Genomic DNA, 27,753 nt, shown 5'->3' on the forward strand with positions numbered 1-27,753 from the left:
CAGCTGTGCCATCCCGGACCACAGGAGAGGATTGGCATGTCTTGACCCCAGAGTCAGACTGGCTGGGCTCCCATGTGCTGTTAGATAATCAGACCGGGCTTTCACCTGTTGTGCAAAGTGGGCTGTTGCATAGCTCATGGGTTGAGGCCTGGCTCCTGTGTCTTCTTGACCCAGGGGGGTCAGGGGGTTGTCTGAACTTGCCCCCTGAGTCATCAGCAAGGCTGCGAGTCAATGGGTTCTGGGGGGCTGGGGAAGCAGTAGACCTATGGCTGGACTGATCTCATTAGTGCCAGGTAGATTTTGGGACAACCCCCCCCTCCTCAGCAACAATGCTACCTTAACCCGTGCAGTTATACTTATAATGCCCATTATTCCCAGCTAGCCTCTCTCTCCTTCTCTTTAACTGGCGATTAAAGGGGAATACAGCCTCTACCTGTACTGTAAGTGGGGTACCCGGGGGAAAGACACGGGAAGGCATTTGGTATGTCCTGTAATGGCTGGAGGGGTCCTCCGAGTTCCTCCCCCGCCACGCCGCCCCACTAGTTCCTCAATCGCGACCCGGTCCCAGTCCATGAGTTCAAGCCTAGCCTACCTGGCAGGGTTGTTGTGAAGGGAAAAAAAGGCTCAGGGCGAGGTTGGACCGCCCCGCACCCTGGCGGGCGAGGTGCAGACCGCGGCATTAACAGAAATCGCAGTAGCCGTTATCATAACCACTGACGATAATCACCCGCTTTGCAAGCGCTCCCTTCCGCCCCGCTTCTCGAGCGCCAGGACCGCGCGCGGCGCAAACTGCCCATCCGGGGGTCCCCCCGCGCCCCCGCGGGCTCTGCCCCCACCCCCACCCCCACCCCCGGCAGCTCGGAGAGTCGCGCGCCGCGAGCGACCCCTCCCCGCCCGGGCGGGCCCAATGAGCGAGCGGGGGCGGGCGCATCAGGGTGCCCTGCCCGGCCCTGCCCCGCGCCCGGGACTCGCCAGCCGGGCGCGGGACTCCCCGCTCGCTGCTTCCAAGTGCCTCCTGGCCTCGCGGGCAGCCCCCCGCCCGCCCGGGCCCTTTGGGACTGTCCCCGGACTCGGGACTGAACGCGCTTCCCTCGACCAGAGGCGCCCCGGGAAAGCCCTCCGCGCGCCCCCGCTGCCAGGAGGATGCCAGCCGGCTTCCAGCAGATCCGAAGAGAAGAGGCGGAGGAGGAGGAGGAGGAGGAGGAGGCGGCGGCGGCGAAGGAGGTGACTGGGGCGGGCGAGAGGAAGACCCAGCCGGGCCGGGGCGTCCTCCTCCAGGGCTCGGCCAGCGCTTTTGCCCCGCCTGACCTTTCCAGCAACCCCGCACCCCTTGTCCCGAGGCCTCCGTGCAGACGCCTCTCACGCCCGGGGATGCGGCGTCTCCCGCCCTTGGGAAAGGCTGGAAGCAGGGCCGCAACTAGGGGGGGCGAGCGGGGCATGTGCGCCAAAATGAGCACGGGGGGGGGGGCGCCAAAATGGGCGTGGAATCCATGTTTGCCCCGGGTGACTGAGACCCTAGTTGCGGGCCTGGCTGGGAGAGACTGGGCAGTTTCCTTTGGCACCCTGGCCTTGGCGCTCTTTGTGCGAAGTTGGGGGGGGGCTGTGAAGTTGGGGGGGTCTCTCTGTGCTGGTTGGGGAGGGGACCCAAGCCGAATTGCCTCTGAGCCCCTGCAAAGGGTCTTTCTCCGTCTCCCGTCTAGCAGAGATGTTTTGTCTGCAAATTGGGCATGACGTGTTTCACGGTACTCCAAGTTCCTGATGATATAATCTGAGGCTTAGTGGCTGTCGCTGGACTTTATTAACCCAGGTTTAGAGTTTGGCGGGTTGTGAGAGCCTGGCCTGTGTTGGTGGTGGAGGGGGGAGTCGAATCTGGACCTCTTGTGAAGCATCTGACATCAGGGTCAATACATCTGAAATGGAGTGTTTCTAGACCTCATGGAATTCAGGAACAATGTCTGCGTCTGCTAAAGATGACATTTTTATCCATTTATGGATGGTTGTGATGGCCCTTGTTTGTAGTGCCCCGCTGCTGATGTGCAAAGGAACATTTCCTTACAGAAATATGCCTCTGATGCTAAGACTCGCCCATACAGTTGGGTGCCATGGAAGTCCTTTTGAATAACTATCTTGCTTAGCCTTTCTCAACCTTTTCACCCTGGAGGAACCCCTGAAATATTTTCCAGGCCTCGGGGAACCCCTGCACATTCAGGCTCAAAGATAGGCCGGAGGTTACGAAATTATTCTATTCGTTTCCTGGGTGGGCCTGTCTAGATGCATGAACAGTGTTCTTAAACTAACAACGAAGAACGAAACTTACCTCTTTAATGTGAAGTGGCCCACATTTGAAATTATTTTTTAAATAAATTGCAATCTCCCAGGGAACCCCCGGTGACCTCTCGTGGAACCCGAGGGTGTCTGTTTGAGAAACCCTGATCTGGCTGGTTCCCCTAACACAATAAATCCAACATTTTGCTAACAACACATGACTGTTGGGTTCCCCACAAGTGCAACGCCCAGCTGCCCTTAGGGGGCGATAGCTGTCTCACGGGGCGACTGGTGACCCAACCGCATTTGAGCCTAGGCGAGTTGGCTTGTGTGAATGCGACTGCTGGGCAGGCTTCGCTTTGTTTTCCAGGGCTGAGCAGCAAACTCTGAGGCTGATGTCTTGGGTCCGCAAGTCAAGGTTGTACTCCAAACCATTTCCTTCGTTTGCTGCTTGAACACGCCATATTTGGCTGAGTTTGCTCAGCAGACTAAGCTGTGACAGATGGGGGACTTTGCAGGTGGCGGGCAAGCAAACCCACTGGGCCACTCCTGGCAGGACGAGGGATGGTGATAAGAACTGGCCTGTCATTCCATGGCAGGAGCTGGGCATCCCTGCTGCCCCTGCCCACCAGAGGCTCGCCCTGAGCCCTTCTTTTTCAATCCATCCATCCTCTTAAAAAATCTGAGATATTCAGCCCTGTTGCAAAACTGCTCGCTGGTACCAGCAAATTAACTGCACTTAGGTGTGGAAGCGAATCCTGATTTATCTAATGCAGTGTTTTTCAACTTCAGCAACTTTGAGATGTGTGGACTTCAACTCCCAGAGGAGTTGAAATCTAGGAGTTGTGATCCACACATCTTCATGTTGCTGAGGTTGAGAAATACTGATCTAATGCATTGCTTCCATTCACAAACTGTTGGCTCATTAGTCTTCCATGCCCCATCACACTGTTCGAAGAGTGATCTCCATTATTCCTGAGCTGTTAAGATATGACCAGGCAAGCTCACTGTATTTTACAGGAAGGCACATGAAAGCATCTCTCTATAACCAGGTGGCACATTTGTCTGAAAGCTCTTTGAACTGTGTGGCATCATGCCATGGTATGTATTTAGTGGCACATATGGATTCCCATGCAAAAGGGGTAACATTGACTGTGGACGCATGAATAGCCCCATGTTGGTGGCTGAAAGGACGCCCATTTTACAGGTAGCAAAACTGAGGCTCAGAGGGTGCCCTTTCCAAGCCCCTCAGTAAAGCTTATCCCTGATCTCTGCTGCTTCTACATAATCTTTGGAAGGGTTCAGTACAACCCTGGGTGGTGTACTGGTATTTCGATTTTATTTTTTATAAGCAATAGATTTGATGCCCCAGAAAAGGCTCATCTATGAGTGTGATAATTTGAATGAAAGCAGCCATTGGTGTGCTGAGGATGGCACAGCTTTTTTACGGATCGTGGCTGTGTGCTTGGCGCATCACACCTGGGGAAGTCCATGTGTGCTTGATGCTGTTCCGAGGCTTGCCAAAAGGGCATTGCATTCTTACTGGTACACATTCCTCCATGTGACTCCTAGGCTTTGCCACGTGAAGGATCTGTTTACAACCCGTGTCACCTTCTAAGACCTTTTACTTATTTTGGATGGAGATCATTTTCCAAAATTGGGTCCTTTAGATTTCAAAACCTCCCTTGAAGTCGTGTCAGGAAATCTGCGGTTGCCATGTTGGGGGTGGGGGTGGGATGGGGGGGAGAGGCTTTTAAAATGATTATCCCACCTTCCCACCTTCTGTGACAGATCCTTGATGTGGGAAATGCTTTCTGTAATTGACAGACACATGGCTCATGGCTGTGGGAAGGACGGATGGACAAACAGGTAGACAGACAGACACGTAGCTAGACATATCGATAGGTGGATGGACAGATAGACGGACAGACGCACAGATGTGATTGTAAGCTAGTTAATGTTCCTGGCCAAAACGGCCTTCTTAGCCTGCCAGGGTTTGTTGAATGCGCTCTAATTGGCTGGCCTAACACTCATTATAAGCCACAAGCCATGCTTCATAGACCGCAGCGACTAGGTTTTGCCTGCCAGACTTGCTCCTTTGAATTGGCAAGGCGCATGGCGGGGCTCACTCAGTACCCGACACCGTGCTCTGGGTTTGCTGACTCTGCCACAGCTGATAAGGTTCCTTCCCTGCCCTGAGCTGTGGACCATGGTTTACGAACTGCTGCTGGCCACTAGCCTCAATCCAAGGCGACCCTGTGATGCCTTGGGCACATGGGTGCTGTCCTTTCAAAGCTGGGCAACACCCCCACCCCCCACTGAGAGGGACTTGAGGTTGCCAAGGTGGCCACGAGCCCCGCCTCCTATCTCATGGGGGGGGGCATCTGATTACGCAACCAAGGCTGCACTCCACTCAAACACTCTGCCATCTCTTTGTTGGGGGGGGGGCGCTCAGGACCAACAGCCAAGGGGTTGGTAGATGGATGGCACAAGGGGGTGAGCCCCATTCAGCAATAGTGTTCAGCTCCCTTCCCAGAATACGCCCTTGAGCATCACCTGCTTCTTGTGGTCCAGCCACGACCTCCTTGCTGCCTCCTTTCCCACCCCCCACCCCTCGTGGATGGGCAACTGAAATGGGAGCTGATTGGAAGACATCCCCATTCTGATCTAAAAAAACCAGGCGTCAGGTGGCACCTTTCCCAACAAAACCATTTTAATAAGAGGCAGGATCGGCCCCCCACAAAAGCTTCTGCCTTTAAATAAAATGGGTTCATTGGAAAAGGTGCCCCACAGACAAATACAGCTCTCCTCTGTTCTGGTACGGCAGGGCTGTATCCTCTCACCCTACCTATTCAGCTTGTATGCAGAACACATCATGCGACAAGCTGGGCTTGAGGAATCCAAGGCTGGAGTTAAAATCCCTGGAAGAAATATTAACAATCTCAGATATGCAGATGATACCACTTTGATGGCTGAAAGTGAAGAGGAACTGAGGAGCCTTATGATGAAGGTGAAAGAAGAAAGTGCAAAAGCTAGCTTGCAGCTAAACCTCAAAAAAACCAAGATTATGGCAACCAGCTTGATTGATAACTGGCAAATAGAGGGAGAAAATGTAGAAGCAGTGAAAGACTTTGTATTCCTAGGTGCAAAGATTAGTGCAGATGCTGACTGCAGTCAGGAAATCAGAAGACGCTTAATCCTTGGGAGAAGAGCAATGACAAATCTCGATAAAATAGTGAAGAGCAGAGACATCACACTGACAACAAAGGTCCACAGAGTTAAAGCAATGCTGTTCCCCGTAGTAACATATGGCTGCGAGAGCTGGACCATCAGGAAGGCTGAGCGAAGGAAGATCGATGCTTTTGAACTGTGGTGTTGGAGGAAAATTCTGAGAGTGCCTTGGACTGCCAGAAGATCCAACCAGTCCATCCTCCAGGGAATAAAGCCAGACTGCTCACTTGAGGGAATGATATTAAAGGCCAAACTGAAATACTTTGGCCACATAATGAGAAGACAGGACACCCTGGAGAAGATGCTGATGCTAGGGAGAGTGGAAGGCAAAAGGAAGAGGGGCCGACCAAGGGCAGGGTGGGTGGATGATATTCTAGAGGTGACGGACTCGTCCCTGGGGGAGCTGGGGGTGTTGACGACCGACGGGAAGCTCTGGCCTGGGCTGGTCCATGGAGTCACGAAGAGTCGGAAGCGACTAAACGAACAAACAACAACCATTCTGGTCAAGGGAACGAATCTTCAGGAATCCAAGAAAAAGTGATACTATTTTCTTGGGAGGACCCGGACGGTGCTAAGGAGTCATATTTCTTTTCGGTGGTGGTGGTGGGGTGTTTATGTGAGCATGTCAGATCCACAAATGTGCCTGCCCACAACTAGCTCAGCTGAGCCTGCACGCCCAAACACACAGACTTGGTCCTCCTTGAGTGATCTTGAGGGGGGATCAAGGGTTGTTTTCAGCACCGGGGAAGCTGCGTGCATCTCTGTCATTGCTGTGGAGAAGAAACCAACATACTTGGAATACTTTTGAAAGTTTTAATCTGTGCTGGAGTAACCCTTTGCCTGTGCATGCTTAGGAACTCTGTCTTGGGAGGGACTTCATGACTGTAAATTAGACATTTTTTTAAATCTGTTCAATTGTGTCCGATTCTTGGAGACCGCCTGGACAAGCCCCTGCAGTTTTCTTGGCAAGGTTTTTCGGAAGTGGTTTGCCATTGCCTGCTTCCTAGGGCTGAGAGGGAGTGACTGGCCCAAGGTCGCCCAGCTGGCTTCATGCCCAAGGCGGGACTAGAACTCACGGCCTCCCGGTTTCTGGCCTGGTGCCTTCGCCATGACCCCAAATCACTCACCTTGTCACAGGCAGCAGATTTTCTGTTCTGGAGTCACCCCTTTGACAGGATCAGGACATGCAGATCTCTGGCGTGCCCCAAAGTGCTAGGGTTGCCCTATGCACCAGGCCAGTGATTTACATGGTGTAGAATTGTGGGGAAATCCTCCAGATTGAGCGAGATGTTGAATTCACAGGAGTAATTGGTCAGGATTCCTATTGTACTTGTCGGGAGAGGGGGGTGTTTGGCTCTAGGCCAGTGTTGCTCAAACTTGGCCACTTTAAGATGCTGGCTGGGGAATTCTGGGAGGTGAAGTCCACACGTCTTAAAGTGGCCAAGTTTGAGCAACACTGGCCTCGGTGGGTGAGCCAAGAGAAGAACCAAGCTGTTAATTGTGGCCAGTTCTGCTGGTTTATCTGTTGGTTCACTGGGCCAGCCATCCGGGTTGCAGACTGATCCTGATTCCAGAGAAAGGTCTCGGCAAGTCGCTGCATGGCTGAGAGCTCCCAGGCATCTCTTGCTGTTGTTTCATCAGTGCGGTCTGTCCTCCAGGAGCGTTGAGGGAGAAATTCTCTCCTGTTCCACATTCCCAGCAGATCCCAGAAACTTGGATTGGCAGGTTCACTGCAAGGAATGACAGGCATCTGTTCAGCTTTTCCATTTAACCACTTCCTGGAATCGTGCCTTCTCTGCTAGACGTGTGACTCTGCACTCTGTGAGTCCCAGCCCTTGGCCTGGAACATTTCTGCCATCTCTCCTTTTTCACAAAATGGCTTTTTCTGGCATAAGCGTCAGCAATTCCTGCTCCACCAGCTTCGGTGCTTACAGTGGGAGAGGCTGTTGGCTGTGCCAGTGAAATGGAACCTCCATGTCTAGAAGCAGGGTCCTTCTGGCTATTATTTGGGGGTGGGGGGAGACTCTCTGAACTGGTCCAGGGTGTTACTGTGTTTTTATTTTATTGCATTCTGATTCTCCAGGTTGCTTCTGAACTGGCCAGCAATTCTGCAGGGCGCCCGCTTTTCAAATGTGAAGTTTTGACCTGATAACGATATCTCTGGTCTTTACAGCTGGAGCTGCGGATACGCTGCTCTCTGGAAAAGCGGTTGTGCGTTGGGGAGGGGCCGAAGGGAAGTGGCATTGACCTGCCTTTGACCCACACACGCGTTGACAGGCACGGAGACAAGGGACTTCCATCAAGCCTTTTCTCTCTTCCCCACACCCTCTTCCACCGCAGCCTGCGGAGGAAAACGAGCGTCCTGAGGATGGCCGGCTTTGCTCCGCACGGGCCGGGTTGCATTCTCAGGAATATCCACCCAAAGTCCCCTTTTCGGGAGAGATGGGCGGTGACAGAAATTTGAAAAATAAAATAATAAATAAATAAAATACCTTTGCCCCAAAGCCAAGTGGCAGGGAAGGAAAGGGAGTTTAGGGTCGAAGGTCTGGGGAAACCGTCAAATGCCCCGCCTCTATTTGTAGACGTTAGATCTGTGTCAGTTTATGGTTTAAAAAAAAGAAAAAAAGTCAGGAGTCTGGTAGCACCTTTTCCGGCGCACGGAGCTTGCCTTTCCTGAACTGCAGCGGCTGCTCTGCATTTCAAAGCGATAGTCCTTGTGGCTAAGAAAGCAGCATGCCTGGGGACGCGGTCCTTTTTGGGAGGGGTAGAAACAGGCACTGCTGCTGAGAAAGAGGTTTTCCTAGCAAAGAAAGAAAGACTGCTTAGGGCAGTGTCGCTCAACCCCGGCAACTTGAAGACGTGTGGACTTCAACTCCCAGAATTCCCCAGCCAGCATGGTGTTAAGAGGAGCTGGGATTCACCCCTTGGCTTGCATCCAAGCCCTTCTTAGGGCCACCTCCCTCCTTGCCGGGTTGCAAGCCTTCAAAGGAAGGCACTCTGCACACGCTCAGACGCCCGAGAACCTCGCTTCCCTGTCCTCCTGGAGGCTTCGACTGGGCTTCAGAGCACTTCCTCTCCTTCCCCACGGGAGCTGTAAAGGGTGACATCCCCCCCTCCCTTCCTGTCCCGCAGCACAAGAAGGCGACCTTGCCTGCTCGTATTGACCTCCTTCCCTGTTTACGTTTCGGAGCTTGCTGGCTTTCAGCTTCATCCCCTAATATGGACTTCGGTGCCTGCTGACCCCCTGAAGCTGTGGGAGCGCCGCGTTTGGGAAGCAGGCTCCGATGCTGCCCGCCCTTCCCCACATGCACACGCCTTCCTGCGCGCAGGGGCTGCGAGGAAGCCTTTCGGTCGAGGGGCGAGCGCAGAAAAAAAGCAGGAATCACCGGCTTTCCGTTTTGCAAGCGTGAACGCTACCGCCTCCCTCTCTCTATTGTAAGAATTCCGGGGAGGGGCATTAATTCACCGCTCCATCTTTGGGGTCTCCACCAGTCTTTAAAGAAGTGTTTCTCAACCTTGGGAGCATGGGCTTCAGCTCCCAGAACTCCCCAGCCAGCCATTCTGTTTTAAACTGGCTGGGGAGTTCTGGGAGTTGAAGTCCACGCGTCTTAAAATTCCCCAGGTTGAGATACACTGTTTTAACCTCCCTGTGCTGCTCCGAGGAAGCAGGCTGAAATACGACAGGGAAGCTTCCCTCTCCTTGTTGAATTTTCCGCTTCAAGCAAAAAACCCCAAACCACCCAGAGACTCCGACAGCAGAACATATATAATCAGTACGTTTATTTAAAATACGTGTTTATTTTATTCAGGCTGCTTCAGTTGGTGACCGGCTCCCAGGGGCTTCCACCTCCAATTACAGAAATAAATACATACATACATACATGCACACATTAAAAAAATGAGATGCGAACAAGCGACGCGTGTAACCCAGAATGGCCACCGTTCTCACGCAGCATCCCGTGGCAAGGAGAAAAAAAAAATTCAAACATTCCTAGCAGGGGGGGAAAAACTTCCCGGAGGAGGGCAGTTTAGCGAAAGCGCCGCTCCCGCTCGCGGCCCTGGCCCGGCCCCCCTTTTCCTGGCCGGGGCTCTCCTCCCCCCTGCGGAGTCAGTCGCAGCAGTTCCGTGGAAAAACGTCGGGCCGGGCGGGGGAGGGAAGGGCCGGGCGCCGCGTGCGTCAGTTGAAAACGCTCGCGTTGCCAGCGGGGGTTGCCAACTTGGAGGAAGACTCTTCCCAACCGGCCGCTGCTGAGGATGGTGCTGGGCAGAGCGAGGGTAGGGGTTTCTGCGTCCGCCCCCCGTCGGTGGAGGGCCGTTCCGAGGCTGCTGCCCCGGGGCTGGGTGGTGCCAACGCGGGGGCAGCAGGCGGCACTGCGGGGTGGGGGTGAGCAGAGCTGGGTCCGGCCGGGCTGGCTTCAGGGGGCTCTCTGGGGTGCCGGCAAGGGCGGAGGGACCCGGGGCCGCAGGTCGCCTCGCCTCGCTCCTCCCCCCGGACGCGCTCTCTCGGAGCCCCCCAAAAGCGCGGCGGAAGCAGGGAGCCCCTTGGGGTGGGGGGGTGGGGGTGGAATGAGCTGGCGGCGGATGAGCCGCGCTCTTCGGGTCCCAAAGCGAAGTAGGGCAAGCGGTGCAAACGCGCTCCTTTCCGCCTTCGGTTCGCGACAGGGTTTCAGCACCCCGGCTTTGGGACCAGGCTCCCCAAACGGGGCAGGCAGGAAGCGTTGGCGGGAGGGTAGAGAAGAAACCCGGCTGAGCGACCGACGGCCTCTCGATCCTGCGAGGCCGGAGGCCGTCCGGCCTCGTCCGGTGTCTTTTGCGCGGGAGTGGCGGAAAGGGCCGGGAAGCTGGTGCCGGGACTCCGCTGCGTTTTGCAGGATGATTGTTTGACCTTGAAGCTGGTGCCATCAAGGGAAGAATTATTGTTATTGTTGTTGTTGTTATTTGATTGTTGCTGCTGGTGTTTATACCTCAGCTGTGGATTGTGTTGTATGGTTTTCGAATATGGTTTTGATATAGTTTTTATATTGTATTCTCCTTTTGTTTTGTTTTTGCTGAAAGCTGCCCAGAGTCATGTATCTGAGTTGGGCAGATATTTATTTATGTGTTTATTTAATCCCTTCAGTCTTGTCTGATTCGCGGAGACTGCCTAGACAAGTCCTTGCAGTTTTCTTGGAGAGATTTCAGAAGTGGTTTGCCCTTGCCTCCTTCCTAGGGCTGAGAGAGGGGGACTGGCCCAAGGTCACCCAGCTGGCTTTGTGCCTAAGGCAGGACTAGAACTCGCTGTCTCCCGGTTTCTAGCCCAGTGCCTTAACCATGACACCAAACTGGCTCTCATGGGCAGCTATATAAGTAAATTTAAAAACTAAGTACATTTTATTCTCCCAACAACAGCCTTGTGAGGTAGTCAGGCTAAGAGTGAGCATCCATGCCTGAGGGTGTGGGTCTCCCAGCCCTCGCCCAGTACAGTTTAACCACTAAGTCACACTGTCTGGTACATGATTTTAAGGGAGCACGGACCCTATCTGTGCCAGGATGAAGCTGTCCCCGCTTCTCAGTGTTGTGATGTCCCTTTTCCCCCGGGATTTAAAATGGTGGAGGGGTCTTTCTTTGAGTTGTTTGATAGCTCCCCCCCCCAAGAGTGTTGCCTTTCTGACTGTGCAAGGCCATTCTCACCTCCTTCCTGAAACAAGAATGTACGGGCTTGTGGGTTCTCTCTTCCCTGTGCAGCCCTGCCCAGTGTTTGCCTGAAGGCCAGCAACATAGTGGCCCCTGGAGTGCTACAATCACATAATGACTTTCTCAAACTACTCTACGCCGAGCTGCAGTTGGGCTAGATATGCATTACATCTCCTTGCTGGTTCCTGGAGGATAGCAAAGTTCTGGACATTAATAATATGCCCCTCCCGCCTTTGTTTTGACAGTTGGCTCTGTTTCTGCCAAAGAATTGACTCCATCTCCTGGGGGGGCGGGGGTGTAGCAAAAAGTGACAAAAAGTGAATTCCGGCAGGAGGTAGATGACTCCTGGACTCCATACGCAGGGTCTTGATTCTGGTCTCCACCCGGGGGCCTTTTTGTCTGCGCAGAACTCCCACACCACCCCAAACGGGGAGGGTTGAGAGTTCGGGTTAGAGAAAAACACCCAGGGCACCCTCCATGCCTGAGAGCCTGCCCTGCCTTGCACAGGGGAATGTTGCCGGAGGCGCTGTCTTTGCGGGCCTGTGGCTACACGTTTCCTTGTGAGCTCTGCCCTTTGCGAGGCATCGCCTGAACAAGGTGGAGCCACAGGTATGAGCAGCCCTGATGATACCATGCTCCAGAGCAACGGCTGGAAGGAAACGAAGCCCAGGTGTATGGGAGAGAAGTCCGCCCCCAGCGCGCCATTCCTCTGTGGACTCAAGGAGCTTCCTGGGACTGTGTTTTTCAGGGCAGCGTGGAGGACGCCAGTAGCGGGATCACCCCCGTCTTAGTCCTGTCCGTCTTCACGGCCATCTTGGGGTCCTTGCAGTTTGGATACAACATCGGGGTGATCAACGCACCGCAAACGGTACTGAGGGAGCTGCGTCCTGAGGCCGGTGGGAAGCCAGCGTAGCCAGCGTGGGCTTTGAAGGGCCTCTGCAGAGATGCTCCAGTTGTGCCTGGGAGGGAGATCTGGTCTTCCAGCAGTGGGTGGGGTGCCTACGAGGGGTGGGGGGTGGGATTGACTGATCGATGTGTTATCAAGTCAGTGTCCACCCTTAGTGATCACATAGATTTCCTCCATGAGAATCTGTCCCCAACCTGGCCCTTCCATGAGTGCCCCCCTCACCACTGTCACTGAGTCCATCCACCTTCTGCTGGTCCTCCTCCTCTTCTTCTCTTTCCTTCCACCTTTCCCAGCATTAAAGCCTCTTCCAGAGAGCTGGGTCAAAAAGGTCAAAATGGCCACTTTGCCCTACACGTCAAAAATGGGCAGGGTTTCTACTGCACAGTTGCAGCCACTGTCTTGACTTTTTTGACCCTCCTATGGATGCTCCTGGGTGGGACTTTTTCATATTTGCAGAGCCCCAGCTAAAATATTTTATGCGTGAGTTGCCATCCAGTGTCCGCCTTCCCCTGTCTCAAGGAAACTCTTTGGATGGAGAACACCTCCCGCTTGCACATATCAGTGCAAATCCACATGTGTGGCTAAGAGAAGCAAATGTCAGAAAATTCAACTCTTTGGCTTTTCCTGGAAAGGAAAGGCCTCTTTTACCCTTATTCTTTTATTGTTATTCTGTTCTTACCCCCTAAGTTTTCCAGGCGCCATAAAGCTTTTAAAAACTAAACAGAGCTGTTGCATGCGGCATGACTTTGCATCAGGGATCGAGGATGCTCTTTTATTTGAATAATAGTCAACAAACACCATCTCTTCCCATTTCAATAAATTTGTAGGAAAAAGTCTGGCTGGCACATTCAGTGTGAAACCTGGTTTTAATCTGAACAGGGATGGGAGGGCCAAGCAAGCCATTGTGGTCTTCGCCAACCTGCCTGAACCCATGTGCTTAGGGGTACCTTCCCTGCCACCCCCGTGGCCAGCAGCCAGAGGTGGCTTGGGTCGAGGGGCCTGGGGATGAGGCACATCCGATCTCAGCCTGTGGGATTCACATGTTTCTGGAAGAGGGTTGAATTCCAACTCAGAACGCTGTTCTTTTGGACACTCACCCCCTTCACCTCCACAGATCATTCAGCAGAGTTACAATGCAACATGGATGCACCGCCAAGGCGTGGAAAATGCTACATCCATCGACCCCAGTGTCCTCAACATCCTGTGGTCCTTGTCGGTCTCCATCTTTTCCCTTGGCGGCATGCTCTCCTCCTTTATGGTTGGCGTGGTCTCTGAATGGCTTGGCAGGTGAGTCCTCCTGGGGCGAACTCCTGGTGAGGAAGCGGCGCCTCCTCTGAGCATGGGCAGAGTGCACTACAACTGGAGAGAAGCCTTGTCTGGCAGTGCTGCCTCTCTACATGGCCACCTGCGGGGTCCTCGTTCCATAAACCTGATGTGTGTGACAGGTGTTCGGTCAGGGCATTTCAGGATTACAGCGATGGTCTGGAATGGGGTCACTCCCCCGAGGGAATGGGGCCAGGCTTCACAGCCTTCATCAAATCTAATTTTACTTCTAATGAAAGCAACTAATTACGGCTAATGTGATTGCTCTCCGGGCACTTAATAATGTCTCCCTGACAGACGACATTATAAACTGCAAATTGGTGGCAACTTGTAGAGATGACCCAAAGCTGGTTCCATGGCTTGGGGCAGAGAGGCCTGCTAGTCCATAACAAACAGCAGCATCCCGTTAAATGTCTGCCTGTCCTGGAGTAGAGGAGTGAGGCTCGGAGGAAGGGGACCGGGAAGCTTCCGTAAGAAAGGAGGCACTTGGTTCAATGTGAAATCAGAGTCAATCAGGCCCTGTACTGAGGTCTGCAGTTTGGCACTTAGCTTCATACTGAACGCTGAAACTCTTACGAAATACACTTATTTCTTACGGCTCGCAGCTGTTGTACCTTGAGTTAGAAATGTGGATTGATGGAAACCAGGCCTGAATGGGACTTAATCCCAGGCAAATTGATTTGTTTGAGTACAAATCAATCAATCAATCAATCTGTGGGGCGTAACACAGTCTGATCGGATTGCTGTGAAGTGGTACAGCTACAGGCCCTTCCTTCCCTCAGCAAGGCCCGAAAGCCGACGGTGCAGACTGGCACCTTTGAGGCACTCCAGAAGGGGCTTGTTGTCCACGCAGCTTGGTCTCCTCTCCCCTTCCAGGAAGAGAGCTATGATCATCAACAACGGCCTGGCCTTTCTCGGTGGGAGCCTGATGGGACTGGCAAAGCTGGGCAAATCGTACGAGATGATGATTTTTGGGCGGTTCATGATCGGGGCTTTCTCAGGTACAGGGGGGGGGCGTTTCACGGGGGGAGGGCAAGGGAGGCTGGCGTCCTTCCTGCCGGTCCCTGGGTGCCGGGCGAGAAAGGGAGCCCACGGGAGAAGATCTCCTGGGGACGAGACTCTCCAAGATCTCTTAACTGCTCCTGGGGTGGAAGGAAGCAGGCAGTGCTGAGGGTTTTTCCACAACTGTATTGTTGTTGCATTTTGTCTCAATCACATTCAGAGATTTGTAGATTGAACTCCGTGACTGGAATGGAGTGTCAATGTAGTCAATGAATGAATGACTGAACGGACCAACCTTCCAACATGCTTACCTATCATATGGCAGGCAAAGATGCCCTAAAGTTGAAGGAGCAGGACTGGTGATGGGGGGCTGGGCTAACCTAGGATGGCCATCTATTTGGAGAGCCCTAAGCTTCCTTTCTGTTAAACCTCCATGTTCAGGAGTAGCATGCCTCTGCATTAGGGCAGATGATGGATTTCCAGCATTATTTTTACGCAAGGAGGCATTTCAGTGGGTTATCCCACTGAGCAGGGGCTGGGAGTGAATTTAGCTGTCTCATTCATCATCCCCCCCCCACTTTCCCCCCCCCTCTATGCTAGGATTTGCCTCAGGACTTGTCCCCATGTATGTGGGGGAAATCTCCCCCACCAAACTTCGGGGGGCTTTGGGCACACTGAATCAGCTAGCCATCGTCGTTGGAATACTTATCGCCCAGGTAAGCGTCCTGTGTGATCCCCCCTCGTGTTAGGGATTTGTGGGTGTGGATGGATGAGGATCACGTCAAAGAAGGGTTAGGAACCAATGCGGAGGGTGGCCTTGACTGTCCCTGATTTAGAATGAAAATGTGGTGTTCCTCTTCGTGTGAATAAGGAACACGGGTTGCCCGTTCGCAAGAGAGGGTGGTTTGCGGGATTCAGAAAGCGAATTTAGTTCCAGCTGCTGTTGCCACGACCGGGTGGCATTTAAACTAAGTTACTTATGAGAAGCACCCCCGAAATCCATGAGACCCTTTGCCAGCGTGGCGGCCATGAGGTCCTGTGGATTCCAGCCCACGAGACTGAGAACGGACTTGGTCAGAAAGCTGATGGGCTCCCCTGCGGAATAAACGCTCAGTTAGCGATAGATCACGAGTGAGTCAAATTAAGCGCCCGTCTTATTCTGACACATGCCAGATTGAAGTCTTACAGTGTGTCCCCTCTTGGGGAGGTCTTTGGGGCAGTATAAATTACGACCTTAGTTTTGGGTGTTTGACACTGGAGCCCTTTCCCACTTAGTGTCCTGGAAGGGGTGATGGGGCTTCACTCCCATCACCCCCAGCCAGCCTGTGGGGAGGGTCCAAAAGCCAAGATGACTGCTGCAATTGCAGCCCCCATCTTGACTTTTTTGACCCCCTGGCTATGACAATCTACACATCGGAACACCAAGAGGTATGGAAACGCACCGATATTGATCACCGCGTCTTCCATTTCATGCGGAGTTAGAACTGATCCCGGACCTGCTGGCTTTCTCCTGCAACAGGTGTGTGGCCTGGAGACCCTGCTGGGGACGGAGGCCCTCTGGCCCTTCCTACTGGGCATCACCGTGGTGCCCTCCTTTGTCCAGCTCCTGCTGTTCCCTTTCTGCCCGGAGAGCCCGCGCTACCTGTACATCGTTCGGAACAAGGAGTCCAAGGCCAAAGAGAGTGAGCGGCTGCATCCGGCGCCTCCTTGGGGTCAATGGCTGCTGCTGCTGGCCTGGCCCCATCTTTTCTCCCCACCTCCCCCAAGCAGGGGGTCCCTGGCTCAGCCTCAGCTCTATCATCCAACTCCTTTCTGTTCCACACCCCTCTGTTCAGCTAAGCTTGACTGAATGTGGATTTCTTTAGATCAGTGTTTCTCAACCTCGGCAACATTAAGAGGTGTGGAGTTCAACTCCCAGAATTCCCCAGCTGGCTGGGGAATTCTGGGAGTTGAAGTCCACACCTCTTAAAGTTGCTGAGGTTGAGAAACCCTGCTTTAGATGCAACTCTGGATGCATTTAATAGATCTTTCACATGGGTAAAATAGGGGGAAATGGTGGTGTGCCCCAAGCCCTTTTCTTATAAACCACTGTTTATTTTTTTCTTTTCACTTGCCCACTTTGTGGGGGACCCCTTCTTCTGCTCAGCCAGATGTAGTTGTCCTGGTCTATTCCTCCCTTCCCTCATCTCCTCACAGTTATAGATCCACCAATGGAATCTGGTCCGTCTTTCCCAAATCCATTACCCTCCTGGTGCTCTTAGGCTGCAACTCCCACAATCCTCAGCTAACATCCTCCCACAATCCTCAGCTAACACCCTACAGCATGTTGGGAATCGTGGTCCTAGTGCCCTGAAATAGCTCTGGGAAAATGAGGATGTGCATTCTGGTCATCCCAACCATTGGCCATCGCTCTTCCCCCACCCCAGGGCCTCCTATTTCCCCTTACTCTCCCCCCACCTCCATTAGCCAGTGCTCTGCCCATGCTCAGCTCCCGCGTGTCCTTCCCAGGTCTCAGGCGGCTGACCGGGCGCCAGGACGTGAGTGCTGCGCTGACGGAGATGAAGGAAGAGAAACGCCGCATGGACGCGGAGCAGAAGGTCTCCATCCTTCAGCTCTTCCGCTCCCGCATCTACCGTCAGCCGCTCTTGATCGCGGTGGTCCTTCAGCTGTCCCAGCAGCTCTCCGGCATCAATGCGGTGAGTTGGGCTGCCAGAGGGAGGAGGAAAGTGGGGCAGGGGCTGGGGAGCCCAAGAACCAGGAAGACCCTCCTCTGTTCTTGTTTAGGTCTTCTATTACTCAACCGACATCTTGACCAAAGCTGGCCTGGAGCAGCCCATTTATGCGACCATCGGGACAGGCGTGGTCAACACCGTCTTCACCTTGGTTTCGGTAAGAGCTCCCGCCTTGTCCTGACCCTCATGGCTTCCACCCTCCTCTACAGCCTGGGTTGGAGCGGGGAAGACAGGGCGGCACAGATGAGGCTCATCCTCGACACCCAGTGTCCCTGGACATTGATTGCTCTGGCAGGCAACGCAGGGAGCTTGTAGCCTTCAACATCTGGTTTCCCACCCTTCAAACTCAGAGGGATGCTGGCAATTGCTTTCATTTGCTGCATTTCTATTATATTTGTAAAAAGCGGTGTGTGGAGGGGTGATCGGACATGAAACAAAAAAGGGAAAAGCCAGGGCCGCATGTATGACTGCACATTTAAAAGACGCAGCTGGAACTGTGTGGTCACAGACACCCTCTTGACTTTTTTGACCTCCCTAAAGGACACCCCTGGGTATTGACGTTGGCACCTGAGTGTAAAGGATAAATCTTGAATCTTCAGGAGGGAGCCTTCTCCTCTTCTTTTTTTTAACATAATTTTTATTTAAAATGTTGGTTATAATAGTAAAAACTAAAATAACTAAACTTGAGAGAAGAAAAAAGGAAGAAAGAATAAAAAGTGCCAGAAAAAAGAAAAAAGAAGAAAAAGTGAGAATATGATAAAGAGAAAATAAGTATATAAAGAAGTGACTTCCAACCTTTATCACAAGTATAAGCTAATTTAGCGACTCTCCACTCCTCCTAAGTTACAAACAAATATCTCTTCATTTCATATCCCACCCCTTATCTAGAGACAAATGCATAAAGCATCAACTTTCCAGTCCAGACATCAGCAAAAAATCCATAAAGAATTGCCAGCTTTGTAACAACATATTTTATTTTAACCTTGATCAAATAAACCAACTTTATATTCCTTCCTTTGACTTCTAACAGTCTTGATCTTTAGTGTGTTCGAATATTGTTGTAGGATTTGATTTCTCTCCAGTTGTTCTTTGTCCCATTGCACAAATCCCTTCAAGGCTTTAAGAACCCTCTTTTGTAAATCCAGTAAGAAAAAAAATAATCCAAGTCACTCTCTTGGTTTCTCATTTGTATTTCCCTTTTGGTTTTTAAAAAATCCGCCAGTTCCTTTTGTATATTCAGTAAAGCGTCCTTTCTTTCCAAGTTGTCTTCTTGGTCTTGGGCCTTCTCCTCTTCTAAAGGGGCTTATTGAATGGAAGAGGACATAAAATTCAGCCAGGGTTTGTGAAGTCATTGCACCCACCCCTCTCGTTCTTAGCTCCTCAAGTTTCCCACCTTCCTTTCTAAGCGTATGCTGCGTTCCAATATTGGTGGTTTGCATTTTGAAATGAAACACGTATGCAGTAACTTTTAAATCCTCGCTCCAAGGTGCATGTAAGCAGGCCTTTTATTCGAGCCCCTCATTTTGATATGATTTTTGAGGCCAGAGACAAGCGTGCCCCATCGGGTGTGCATTTTGAATCCTGGTTTGAACTGAGTCTGGCTGCTAAAATGGGGGTCCGAGGCAGCCCTCCAGTAACGCCTCCTTCGGAGTCTTTGTCAGCCCAGCAGGAGAAGGAGTCTTGCAAGGATTCCCCAGAAATTCGGCAGGGCCCTGAGGCCCTCAGGCTGGGGATGATGGGAGGACAACAGGTTGGAGACATCAGCCCTATAATGAGTCTGGATCCATCCGTTCTTCCCTTCCATTGATTGCAAGATTTAGCGGTGGTCAAGTGCGGAAATTTGCTGTAGAAATTAAACGGCTGTTAGGGTTCCCACTGTGGTCGTCCTCCTTCCTCCGTTGATTATCCTCAGCAGCTTTTGCTTTCTAACTTTTTCACCGTCCTCCAGGTGTTCCTGGTCGAGCGAGCAGGAAGGCGGACATTACACCTTGTGGGCTTATCTGGAATGAGCATCTGTGCCATCCTGATGATGGTCTCTCTCCTCTTCCTGGTGAGTAGTACAAGTTCAGCTCTGCTCCAAAGAGGCTTTTGCTTGAAAGCTACTTCCTGTGGCAGGGAGTTCCACCCTCACTGGAGAGGGAGAAAAGGCCATGGCTCCCCACCCATTCCTCCCCAGCGGTTCACCAAAAGGGCCCCCCTCGCTGCAAGAGCCTAAATGTCTGTCATGAGCACAGATGGTGAGCAGGAGTGGGCCCCGATCCAGGGGGGAAAACGCATGCGTAGTAGCGAGGAGTTGAGCAGCCATTCAAAGAGACACAGAACAGACCCGCCTTGACTTTTGGGGTTCATCTGTCTGGGTTTTCCCACGCTTCTTCGGTTTGTTAGGATTTTCTATCTAATGTAGCGGTAATAAAACACTAGAGACCTATTCCTTGTCTCAGCCTGGTTCCTGACTGTTAGGACACATACCTCACATTTGCACCCAAACATATAGATATCTGGTAAAGAAGACAGCCAGGGTGGTGAGGGTTGTGGACTAGGAGCAGAGAAAATCCATCTTCAGCCACAAAAGCTCCCTGGGAGACTTTGGGCCAGTCACCTTCCCTCCTTCCAGCCTCCCACGCAGGGTTATTGTTGCAGGAAAAGAAATGGGATGAGGGAGCATGATGTGCACCCCTGAAGCTAAAGGCAGGATGTAGATCTAACCAGTAAATAAATGCATAAATAAGAATGCCCTTCTGGCTCTGTGTGCTAGAAATGAACTGGTTTGACAGCCTCTGAATAAGCCATCATCCCTTTCAAATAATCTGAGCTGCCCCAGTTTGGGGTTCAACTATGATAAGCAGAGAAATACGTCCCGCGCGGAAGCGTCTCATTCATTGGCTGCTCAGCCCTGGCCCTTTGCTGCCAGAACATCGGCTCAGAAGCTCCCATTTTCTCCCCTTGGCAGAAAAGCATGCCCTCGATGGGCTACCTCAGCATGGTGGCCATTTTTGGCTTTGTGGCCTTCTTTGAGATTGGGCCAGGCCCCATTCCGTGGTTCATTGTAGCAGAGCTGTTCAGCCAGGGGCCCCGTCCTGCTGCGATGGCTGTGGCCGGCTTTGCCAACTGGACTAGCAATTTCATCATTGGCATGAGCTTCCCGTCCATTCAGGTGAGTTTGGGACCCTGATACAGGTGATGGTGATGACTTTTATTATTTATTTATTTATTATTCAAATTTAATTAAAAACTTACATTTTTCTCCCACTCTTCCTACAAGTTAATCAATTAATTAAATGAAAAGAAGCTTTTAGCCATAGGCTTACCGTCTAAATGGCATAGCATGAAAGGAGAGAGGGAGGGGGAGGGAAGAGAAAAAAATAAGCTCAGGAATCAAGCCTTAAACTTCATGGTAGTTCTTATGTTCTTATGTACTTGAAGGGAAAGGAGAAGAGAAAGGGAGCTGGTCTTTCAGCCTGGCTGAAGGGGTGGGTCAGCTTTCCATCTTGTTTCTTATAAGGGGCAGAGAGGCCACTTCGGGATGGAGTAGGAATGGGGATTCCCTAAGCAGAGCCAAGGATGTGGCAGAGTGGGATGGAATTCCAGACATGGAATTCAGAAAACGGGAGTCTTAAAAAAGTCTTCTAGACTGCAGAGCTTCATGCAGTAGAAGGTCATACATGTTGCAAGTTTTCGGTCACTGGCTATGCTGACTGAAGGCAGATCTCAGGTAACACGTCATTGATCGGTTGTGGCAGAGTTCCAGGAGAAATAAACTGGTCCATTGGAAATCACAGAGGGAGTTTCTCTGGCATTTACAGAGACATTTTCCCTCCTGGAGATAGATGCCAGGGCAGGATCAAATATTTATCCTTTCAAATGGAAATTATTTTTATTGTACTTTTTTTTTTTTTACTGTCCAGTAATAGTTCTGTTCTTCAGCAAAGGATCGTTACCTTGTCGTGGTGCTGGAGCTTGAGCACCTCAATGATGCCATGAGCTAAACCGTGAAGGGCCACCCAAGACGGGAAGGTCATGACAGAGAGGTCAGACTAAATGCGATCCCTGGGGAAGGTAATGGCAATCCACCCCAGTATTCTTGCCGTGAAAACTAAATGGATCAGTACAACCAGAGATATGTCGGTATACCATTGGAAGATGAGACCCCCAGGTCGGAAGATGGTCAAAATGCTACTGGGGAGGAACAGAGGATGAGCTCAACTAGCCCCAGACGTGATGACGCAGCTAGCTCAAAGCCGAAAGGACGGCTAGCGGCCGACGGTGCTGGTGGTGAACGGCGAATCCGATGTTCTAAGGATCAACACACCATCGGAACCTGGAATGTAAGATCTATGAGCCAGGGCAAATTGGATGTGGTTATTGGTGAGATGTCAAGATTAAAGATAGACATTCTGGGCGTCAGTGAACTGAAATGGACTGGAATGGGCCACTTCACATCAAATGACCATCAGATCTACTACTGCGGACAAGAGGACCACAGAAGAAATGGAGTAGCCTTCATAATTAATAGTAAAGTGGCTAAAGCAGTGCTTGGATACAACCCAAAAAACGACAGAATGATCTCAATTCGAATTCAGGGCAAGCCATCTAACATCACAGTGATCCAAATATACGCCCCAACCACAAATGCTGAAGAAGCTGAAGTAGAGCAGTTCTATGAGGATCTGCAGCACCTACTGGACAACACACCTAAAAGAGATGTTATTTTCATCACAGGAGACTGGAATGCTAAGGTGGGCAGTCAAATGACACCTCGAATTACAGGTAAGTATGGCCTGGGAGAACAAAACGAAGCAGGACATAGGCTGATAGAATTTTGCCAAGACAATTCACTCTGCATAACAAACACTCTCTTCCAACAACCTAAGAGACGGCTTTATACATGGACTTCACCAGATGGACAACACCGAAATCAGATTGATTACATCCTTTGCAGCCAAAGGTGGCGGACATCTGTACAGTCAGTAAAAACAAGGCCTGGAGCTGACTGTAGTTCAGATCACGAACTTCTTCTTGCACAATTTAGGATCAGACTAAAGAGATTAGGGAAGACCCACAGATCAGCTAGATATGAGCTCACTAATATTCCTAAGGAATATGCAGTGGAGGTAAAGAATTGATTTAAGGGACTGGACTTAGTAGATAGGGTCCCGGAAGAACTCTGGACAGAAGTTGGCAGCATTGTTCAGGAGGCGGCAACAAAATACATCCCAAAGAAAGAGAAAACCAAGAAGGCAAAATGGCTGTCTGCTGAGACACTAGAAGTAGCCCAAGAAAGAAGGAAAGCAAAAGGCAACAGTGATAGGGGGAGATATGCCCAATTAAATGCAAAATTCCAGAGGTTAGCCAGAAGAGATAAGGAATTATTTTTAAACAAGCAATGCGCGGAAGTGGAAGAAGACAATAGAATAGGAAGGACAAGAGACCTCTTCCAGAAAATTAGAAACATTGGAGGTAAATTCCAGGCAAAAATGGGTATGATCAAAAACAAAGATGGCAAGGACCTAACAGAAGAAGAAGAGATCAAGAAAAGGTGGCAAGAATATACAGAAAACCTGTATAGGAAGGATAACAATATCGGGGATAGCTTTGACGGTGTGGTCGGTGAGCTAGAGCCAGACATCCTGAAGAGTGAGGTTGAGTGGGCCTTAAGAAGCATTGCTAATAACAAGGCAGCAGGAGACGACGGCATCCCAGCTGAACTGTTCAAAATCTTGCAAGATGATGCTGTCAAGGTAATGCATGCTATATGCCAGCAAATTTGGAAAACACAAGAATGGCCATCAGACTGGAAAAAATCAACTTATATCCCCATACCAAAAAAGGGAAACACTAAAGAATGTTCAAACTATCGAACAGTGGCACTCATTTCACATGCCAGTAAGGTAATGCTCAAGATCCTTCAAGGTAGACTTCAGCAGTTCATGGAGCGAGAATTGCCAGATGTACAAGCTGGGTTTAGAAAAGGCAGAGGAACTAGAGACCAAATTGCCAATATCCGCTGGATAATGGAAAAAGCCAGGGAGTTTCAGAAAAACATCTATTTCTGTTTTATTGACTATTCAAAAGCCTTTGACTGTGTGGATCATAACAAATTGTGGCAAGTTCTTAGTGGTATGGGGATACCAAGTCATCTTGTCTGCCTCCTGAGGAATCTGTATAACGACCAAGTAGCAACGGTAAGAACAGACCACGGAACAACGGACTGGTTTAAGATTGGGAAAGGAGTACGGCAGGGCTGTATACTCTCACCCTACCTATTCAACTTGTACGCAGAACACATCATGCGACAAGCTGGGCTTGAGGAGTCCAAGGGTGGAGTTAAAATCTCTGGAAGAAACATTAACAATCTCAGATATGCAGATGATACCACTTTGATGGCTGAAAGTGAAGAGGAACTGAGGAGCCTTATGATGAAGGTGAAAGAAGAAAGTGCAAAAGCTGGTTTGCAGCTAAACCTCAAAAAAACCAAGATTATGGCAACCAGCTTGATTGATAACTGGCAAATAGAGGGAGAAAATGTAGAAGCAGTGAAAGACTTTGTATTCCTAGGTGCAAAGATTACTGCAGATGCTGACTGCAGTCAGGAAATCAGAAGACGCTTAATCCTTGGAAGAAGAGCAATGACAAATCTCGATAAAATAGTTAAGAGCAGAGACATCACACTGACAACAAAGGTCCGCATAGTTAAAGCAATGGTGTTCCCAGTAGTAACGTATGGCTGCGAGAGCTAGACCATAAGGAAGGCTGAGAGAAGGAAGATCGATGCTTTTGAACTGTGGTGTTGGAGGAAAATCCTGAGAGTGCCTTGGACTGCAAGAAGATCCAACCAGTCCATCCTCCAGGAAATAAAGCCAGACTGCTCACTTGAGGGAATGATATTAAAGGCCAAACTGAAATACTTTGGCCACATAATGAGAAGACAGGACAGCCTGGAGAAGATGCTGATGCTAGGGAGAGTGGAAGGCAAAAGGAAGAGGGGCCGACCAAGGGCAAGATGGATGGATGATATTCTAGAGGTGACGGACTCGTCCCTGGGGGAGCTGGGGGTGTTGACGACCGACAGGAAGTTCTGGCGTGGGCTGGTCCATGAAGTCACGAAGAGTCGGAAGCGACTAAACGAATAAACAACAACAACAATAGTTCTGTTCTGGTGACAGTTTCATAGCTACAGCATGCCGAACTTGGTCATGAAATTAGCCCATTTTCTGAGTCCGCGTGAGGCACTGAACGCCAATCCACCCACACAGGCTGCATTCAGAACAAAACGAATCAAGGTTAAAGCCTAGAGAAGGCGAACAGGCTGGATCCACGCAGCAGCTGGGTCTTTCACTGAGCTGGCTAAAGGTGCTGTGTGAGCCCAGCGCCTAAGAAAGGGTGCCCTTGAATCGCTGGGTTCATCCATGGGCAGGTCCAGCAGAGCCCTCCATCCAACTTGGAGGTCTTCATTTTTGCAGCTGACTGAATGACGGAAAGGACAGCAGGGAAGGTCTGGGTCTGCCCATAATGTGAAATGGGTGCTCGTAAGGCAACTGCGTGAGGATTGAAATGGCGCAGAGCTTCCTGGCCATAGCCCGAGCCCCACTATCCTCTTGTGCTGAGCTTCCCCTACACAGCCCTTCTTACCAAAGGCCCCAGATTTATTTATTTATTTATTTATTTATCAATCAATCATATTTTTATCACTGCCCATCTCCCCCACACGGGGGACCCTGGGCGGCTCACAATAAAAACAGTTAAAATTCAATAAAATCATAAATAATATCAATAAGCAATAAATCTCAGTATAAAATACAATAAAATCCAAGTGACGGCAGATCTGATTCAACTCATAAGGGGATAAGACCGGTCCCAGCCGGACTAGGGAACCAACCAACCCCAGGAATGGCTCTTCCTCTTAATTATACATAAATTAAGGCCGCCAACGCTGGATGGCGCTGCCAACACCTGCACCACCGTGTCCAGCAGAGCGGGCTCAGTTTGGCTGCTGCCCACGCCAACTGAGTCAAGCCAAAGGGCACGTTCCCATAGACGTGCAGTGGGCATCGTTTGGTGGCCAGGAGTCATGCTGAACACTTCTTGATGGGGAGAGGAGGGAGAGGCTTGGAGGCATGGGGGTGGGGTGGGGTAATTTTTCATTTGATTTGGGGAGAATTCTTAAGCCCTTTTAATGGTGCAAAACGGATTAACACAAGTTTTGACAAATGCCCAATCCCTCTTCTTGCAGGAGGCGATTGGGGCTTACGTCTTCCTCATCTTTGCCATCCTTCTCCTGGCGTTCGCCATCTTCACGTATCTCAAGGTGCCCGAGACCCGGGGGCGCACCTTCGATGACATCGCCGCCACATTCCGACGCACCCCGTCTTTGTTGGATCGCGAGATCAAGCCGTACACCGAGCTGGATGAGCTGAGTCCAGATGGCCATGAGTGAAGGGACAGGGGTGATGACAGGGAAGCGGGTCACGGCCACAGAAAGGAAAGGAAACCATGGCCCGTGGAATCAGGCATGGTGGCAGAGATACCAGGGTTTGTCTAGCACTTTAAGGCTGCGAGCCCCGGGGAGGTGGGCTGGTGGTCTGGGCCAAACGGTCTGTTTGGTCTGGTTGCATTTCCGTTTTTTTAAAAAAAATGTTTTTAAAAGAAAAGCAATAAAGGAGGATTGTTTTTATCAGTGAGATGGCTAGGGAGGGGGTGCTCTTTGAAAAGTCACTCAAGGAGAGGCCCCTTTTCTTGATGCTGTAAATATGGCCTTTGGAGTAGGTTGGTGGGGTGGGAAGGTGCCCCCTGGGCAGCCCTATTTCGCCTAGATTTGCCAAAAATTCCCCAAAGCACATTCTGAAGGAAGAGCCAGGCCCCCAAGGGGAGGGGTCGGCTGCAAACTAGCCGTCCTCCAAAGACTTTTCGTTTTCTACTCGGTTGGCTTTGTGTAGGGCTGAATCCTGTTTCCCTGAGTGCATCAGAGTGTCCCAGAACATGGACAGAGTTCCTTTGTACTCACTCAGGAGACACCACTGGCAGCCTTCGTTCTTCTGGGCATCCACATGGTCCAGAATACTAACTTTCGGGACAACTTTGTCTTCTTCTAGAAATCAAGCCTGGGATCCACAATAAGGACAGAGCCTGGGATGCCTGGTAGTCCCTCCCTGGCCCTCGGGTGGCTGGCTGGCTGGTGATTGCCATGGGCGCTCCAGGTGGTGGGATGCAGCTCAAGGGCACCTCAGTAGGTGGGGCTACAAGTCCCCAGCCCAGGCGTGCCAGGACAGGGACGGAGGCTGGTTTCTATGGAGGGCATTCCCTTGGCTGCTCTCTTGGCACCGCCCAGGGTGGGGGGGTCCCCACATTGACCCTTCCCCTTTTCCTCAATGCCTCCTTGGCCCCTTCCCCTCTGAGGCAGGGGGCCAAGAGCGAGAAAGAGGCTGCTCCTCCAGGGAGCTGAACTGGTCTCTTGCGCTGAAATGTTCCCGAGCCAGCCCATCCCTGGTCCAGGCCAAGGAGGGGCTCGGCAGGGCAGCTGGTCAGATGGCACCACTAAAACCCCTGTCCTTCTGCCTCTCTGGGCCACCCATGATTACAAGACCACTGCCTCCCAAACCACCAGAGGTTTGCCCAGGGAGATTAAAAGACAACCTGGCTCTGGCTGGTTTTTCTACCCAGAAAGTTGTTTGAAAGAAAAAAAATCTTCCCATTTAGAATAGTACAAGGAATCACTTGGCAGCTGACTTCCTATCTTGCCAAGCATGTTCACAAGCCCCCCACCCAGGTATGGGCTGGTTTGAACTCAGTTCAATTCTATCCCCCAGCTTGTCACAAGGACCCCTTGCTTTTGAAAGACAGAGAGTTTCCCAGGAATCATTTTTCTCGCAGAGATCTGTGGTTGTGCCACACTTTTTAAATTGCCTTAGGTTCCATTCCGTTTGATTCTTCAGCACTTTTAACAACCGCAGTTTTCAAGCCTCTCTCTGCATCCATGAGGGTTAGGATTTGCATTTTTTTCCCCCCACCAAAGCATGGAACTTCAAAATAGAAGCTGGTGGACTGCATCGCTCAGAAGTCAGAATAGAAATAAAAAGATGCAAGACTCTACAATTTTAAAAAAAGAGATTACGTTTTCTCCTCCAACTTGGTATAACTGCGCTGAGGGTTTTGTTTTCAGCTTGTGTAGTTAAGAGAAAATGTCTCAAAATTGCAGGCAGGTTTTTGCGTGTGCATGTTACCCTTTCTATTTCTAGAAAAATGGTATTTGTATATAAAGAATAGAGATGGCTACACTGTGGGTTTTTCTTGCTTTGCATGACTGATACTTTGATACGATATTTCCTATAGGAAATGAGTTCCCAAAGGCAGTGGAAATATTAAGATGCTATGCAAAACATAGGAGGCAGCTGGACTCTAATCAGTTAATCACGTTAGAGAAACCAGGAGAATATTTTCCCCCTAATGTGCAGCTTGTCCATGGAAACAGCTATTCCTGAAGGCTTTGGAGCAATTCTAGACTTCCTTTCGCTGCCGTTCACACGGCTTCCCCTTGAGAAAATTATGACCTCCTCTTACACGGATGGGCCTTTTCATTCAAATCCCCTGCTTGTGTTTTCCCAGAGAAGGGGAAGAAATATTTCC

General features: G+C 50.9%; 1 protein-coding gene across 3 annotated transcripts; it reads left to right on the forward strand.

The window, feature by feature from the left end:
- Window positions 1-1,065: 1,065 nt before the first annotated feature.
- On the forward strand, window positions 1,066-27,402 carry SLC2A4 (solute carrier family 2 member 4). 3 transcript variants are annotated; one of them, XM_063301690.1, is made up of 11 exons: window positions 1,066-1,224; window positions 11,918-12,037; window positions 13,191-13,363; window positions 14,276-14,400; window positions 15,002-15,117; window positions 15,921-16,083; window positions 16,910-17,097; window positions 17,186-17,290; window positions 19,082-19,183; window positions 20,084-20,287; window positions 25,364-27,402. In XM_063301690.1, the coding sequence occupies exons 1-11, from the start codon at window positions 1,144-1,146 to the stop codon at window positions 25,565-25,567; spliced, it is 1,581 nt and encodes a 526-aa protein (XP_063157760.1). In that variant the 5' UTR covers window positions 1,066-1,143; the 3' UTR covers window positions 25,568-27,402. The 3 variants fall into 3 exon arrangements, with proteins under 3 accessions (XP_063157760.1, XP_063157761.1, XP_063157762.1); XM_063301691.1 differs by lacking the exon at window positions 1,066-1,224 and adding an exon at window positions 9,746-9,771; XM_063301692.1 differs by lacking the exon at window positions 1,066-1,224 and adding an exon at window positions 11,761-11,778.
- The last annotated feature ends 351 nt before the right edge of the window (window positions 27,403-27,753 follow it).

Source organism: Candoia aspera, chromosome 4 (assembly GCF_035149785.1).
Source record: "Candoia aspera isolate rCanAsp1 chromosome 4, rCanAsp1.hap2, whole genome shotgun sequence".
In the NCBI taxonomy this organism is placed as follows: Eukaryota; Metazoa; Chordata; class Lepidosauria; order Squamata; family Boidae; genus Candoia; species Candoia aspera.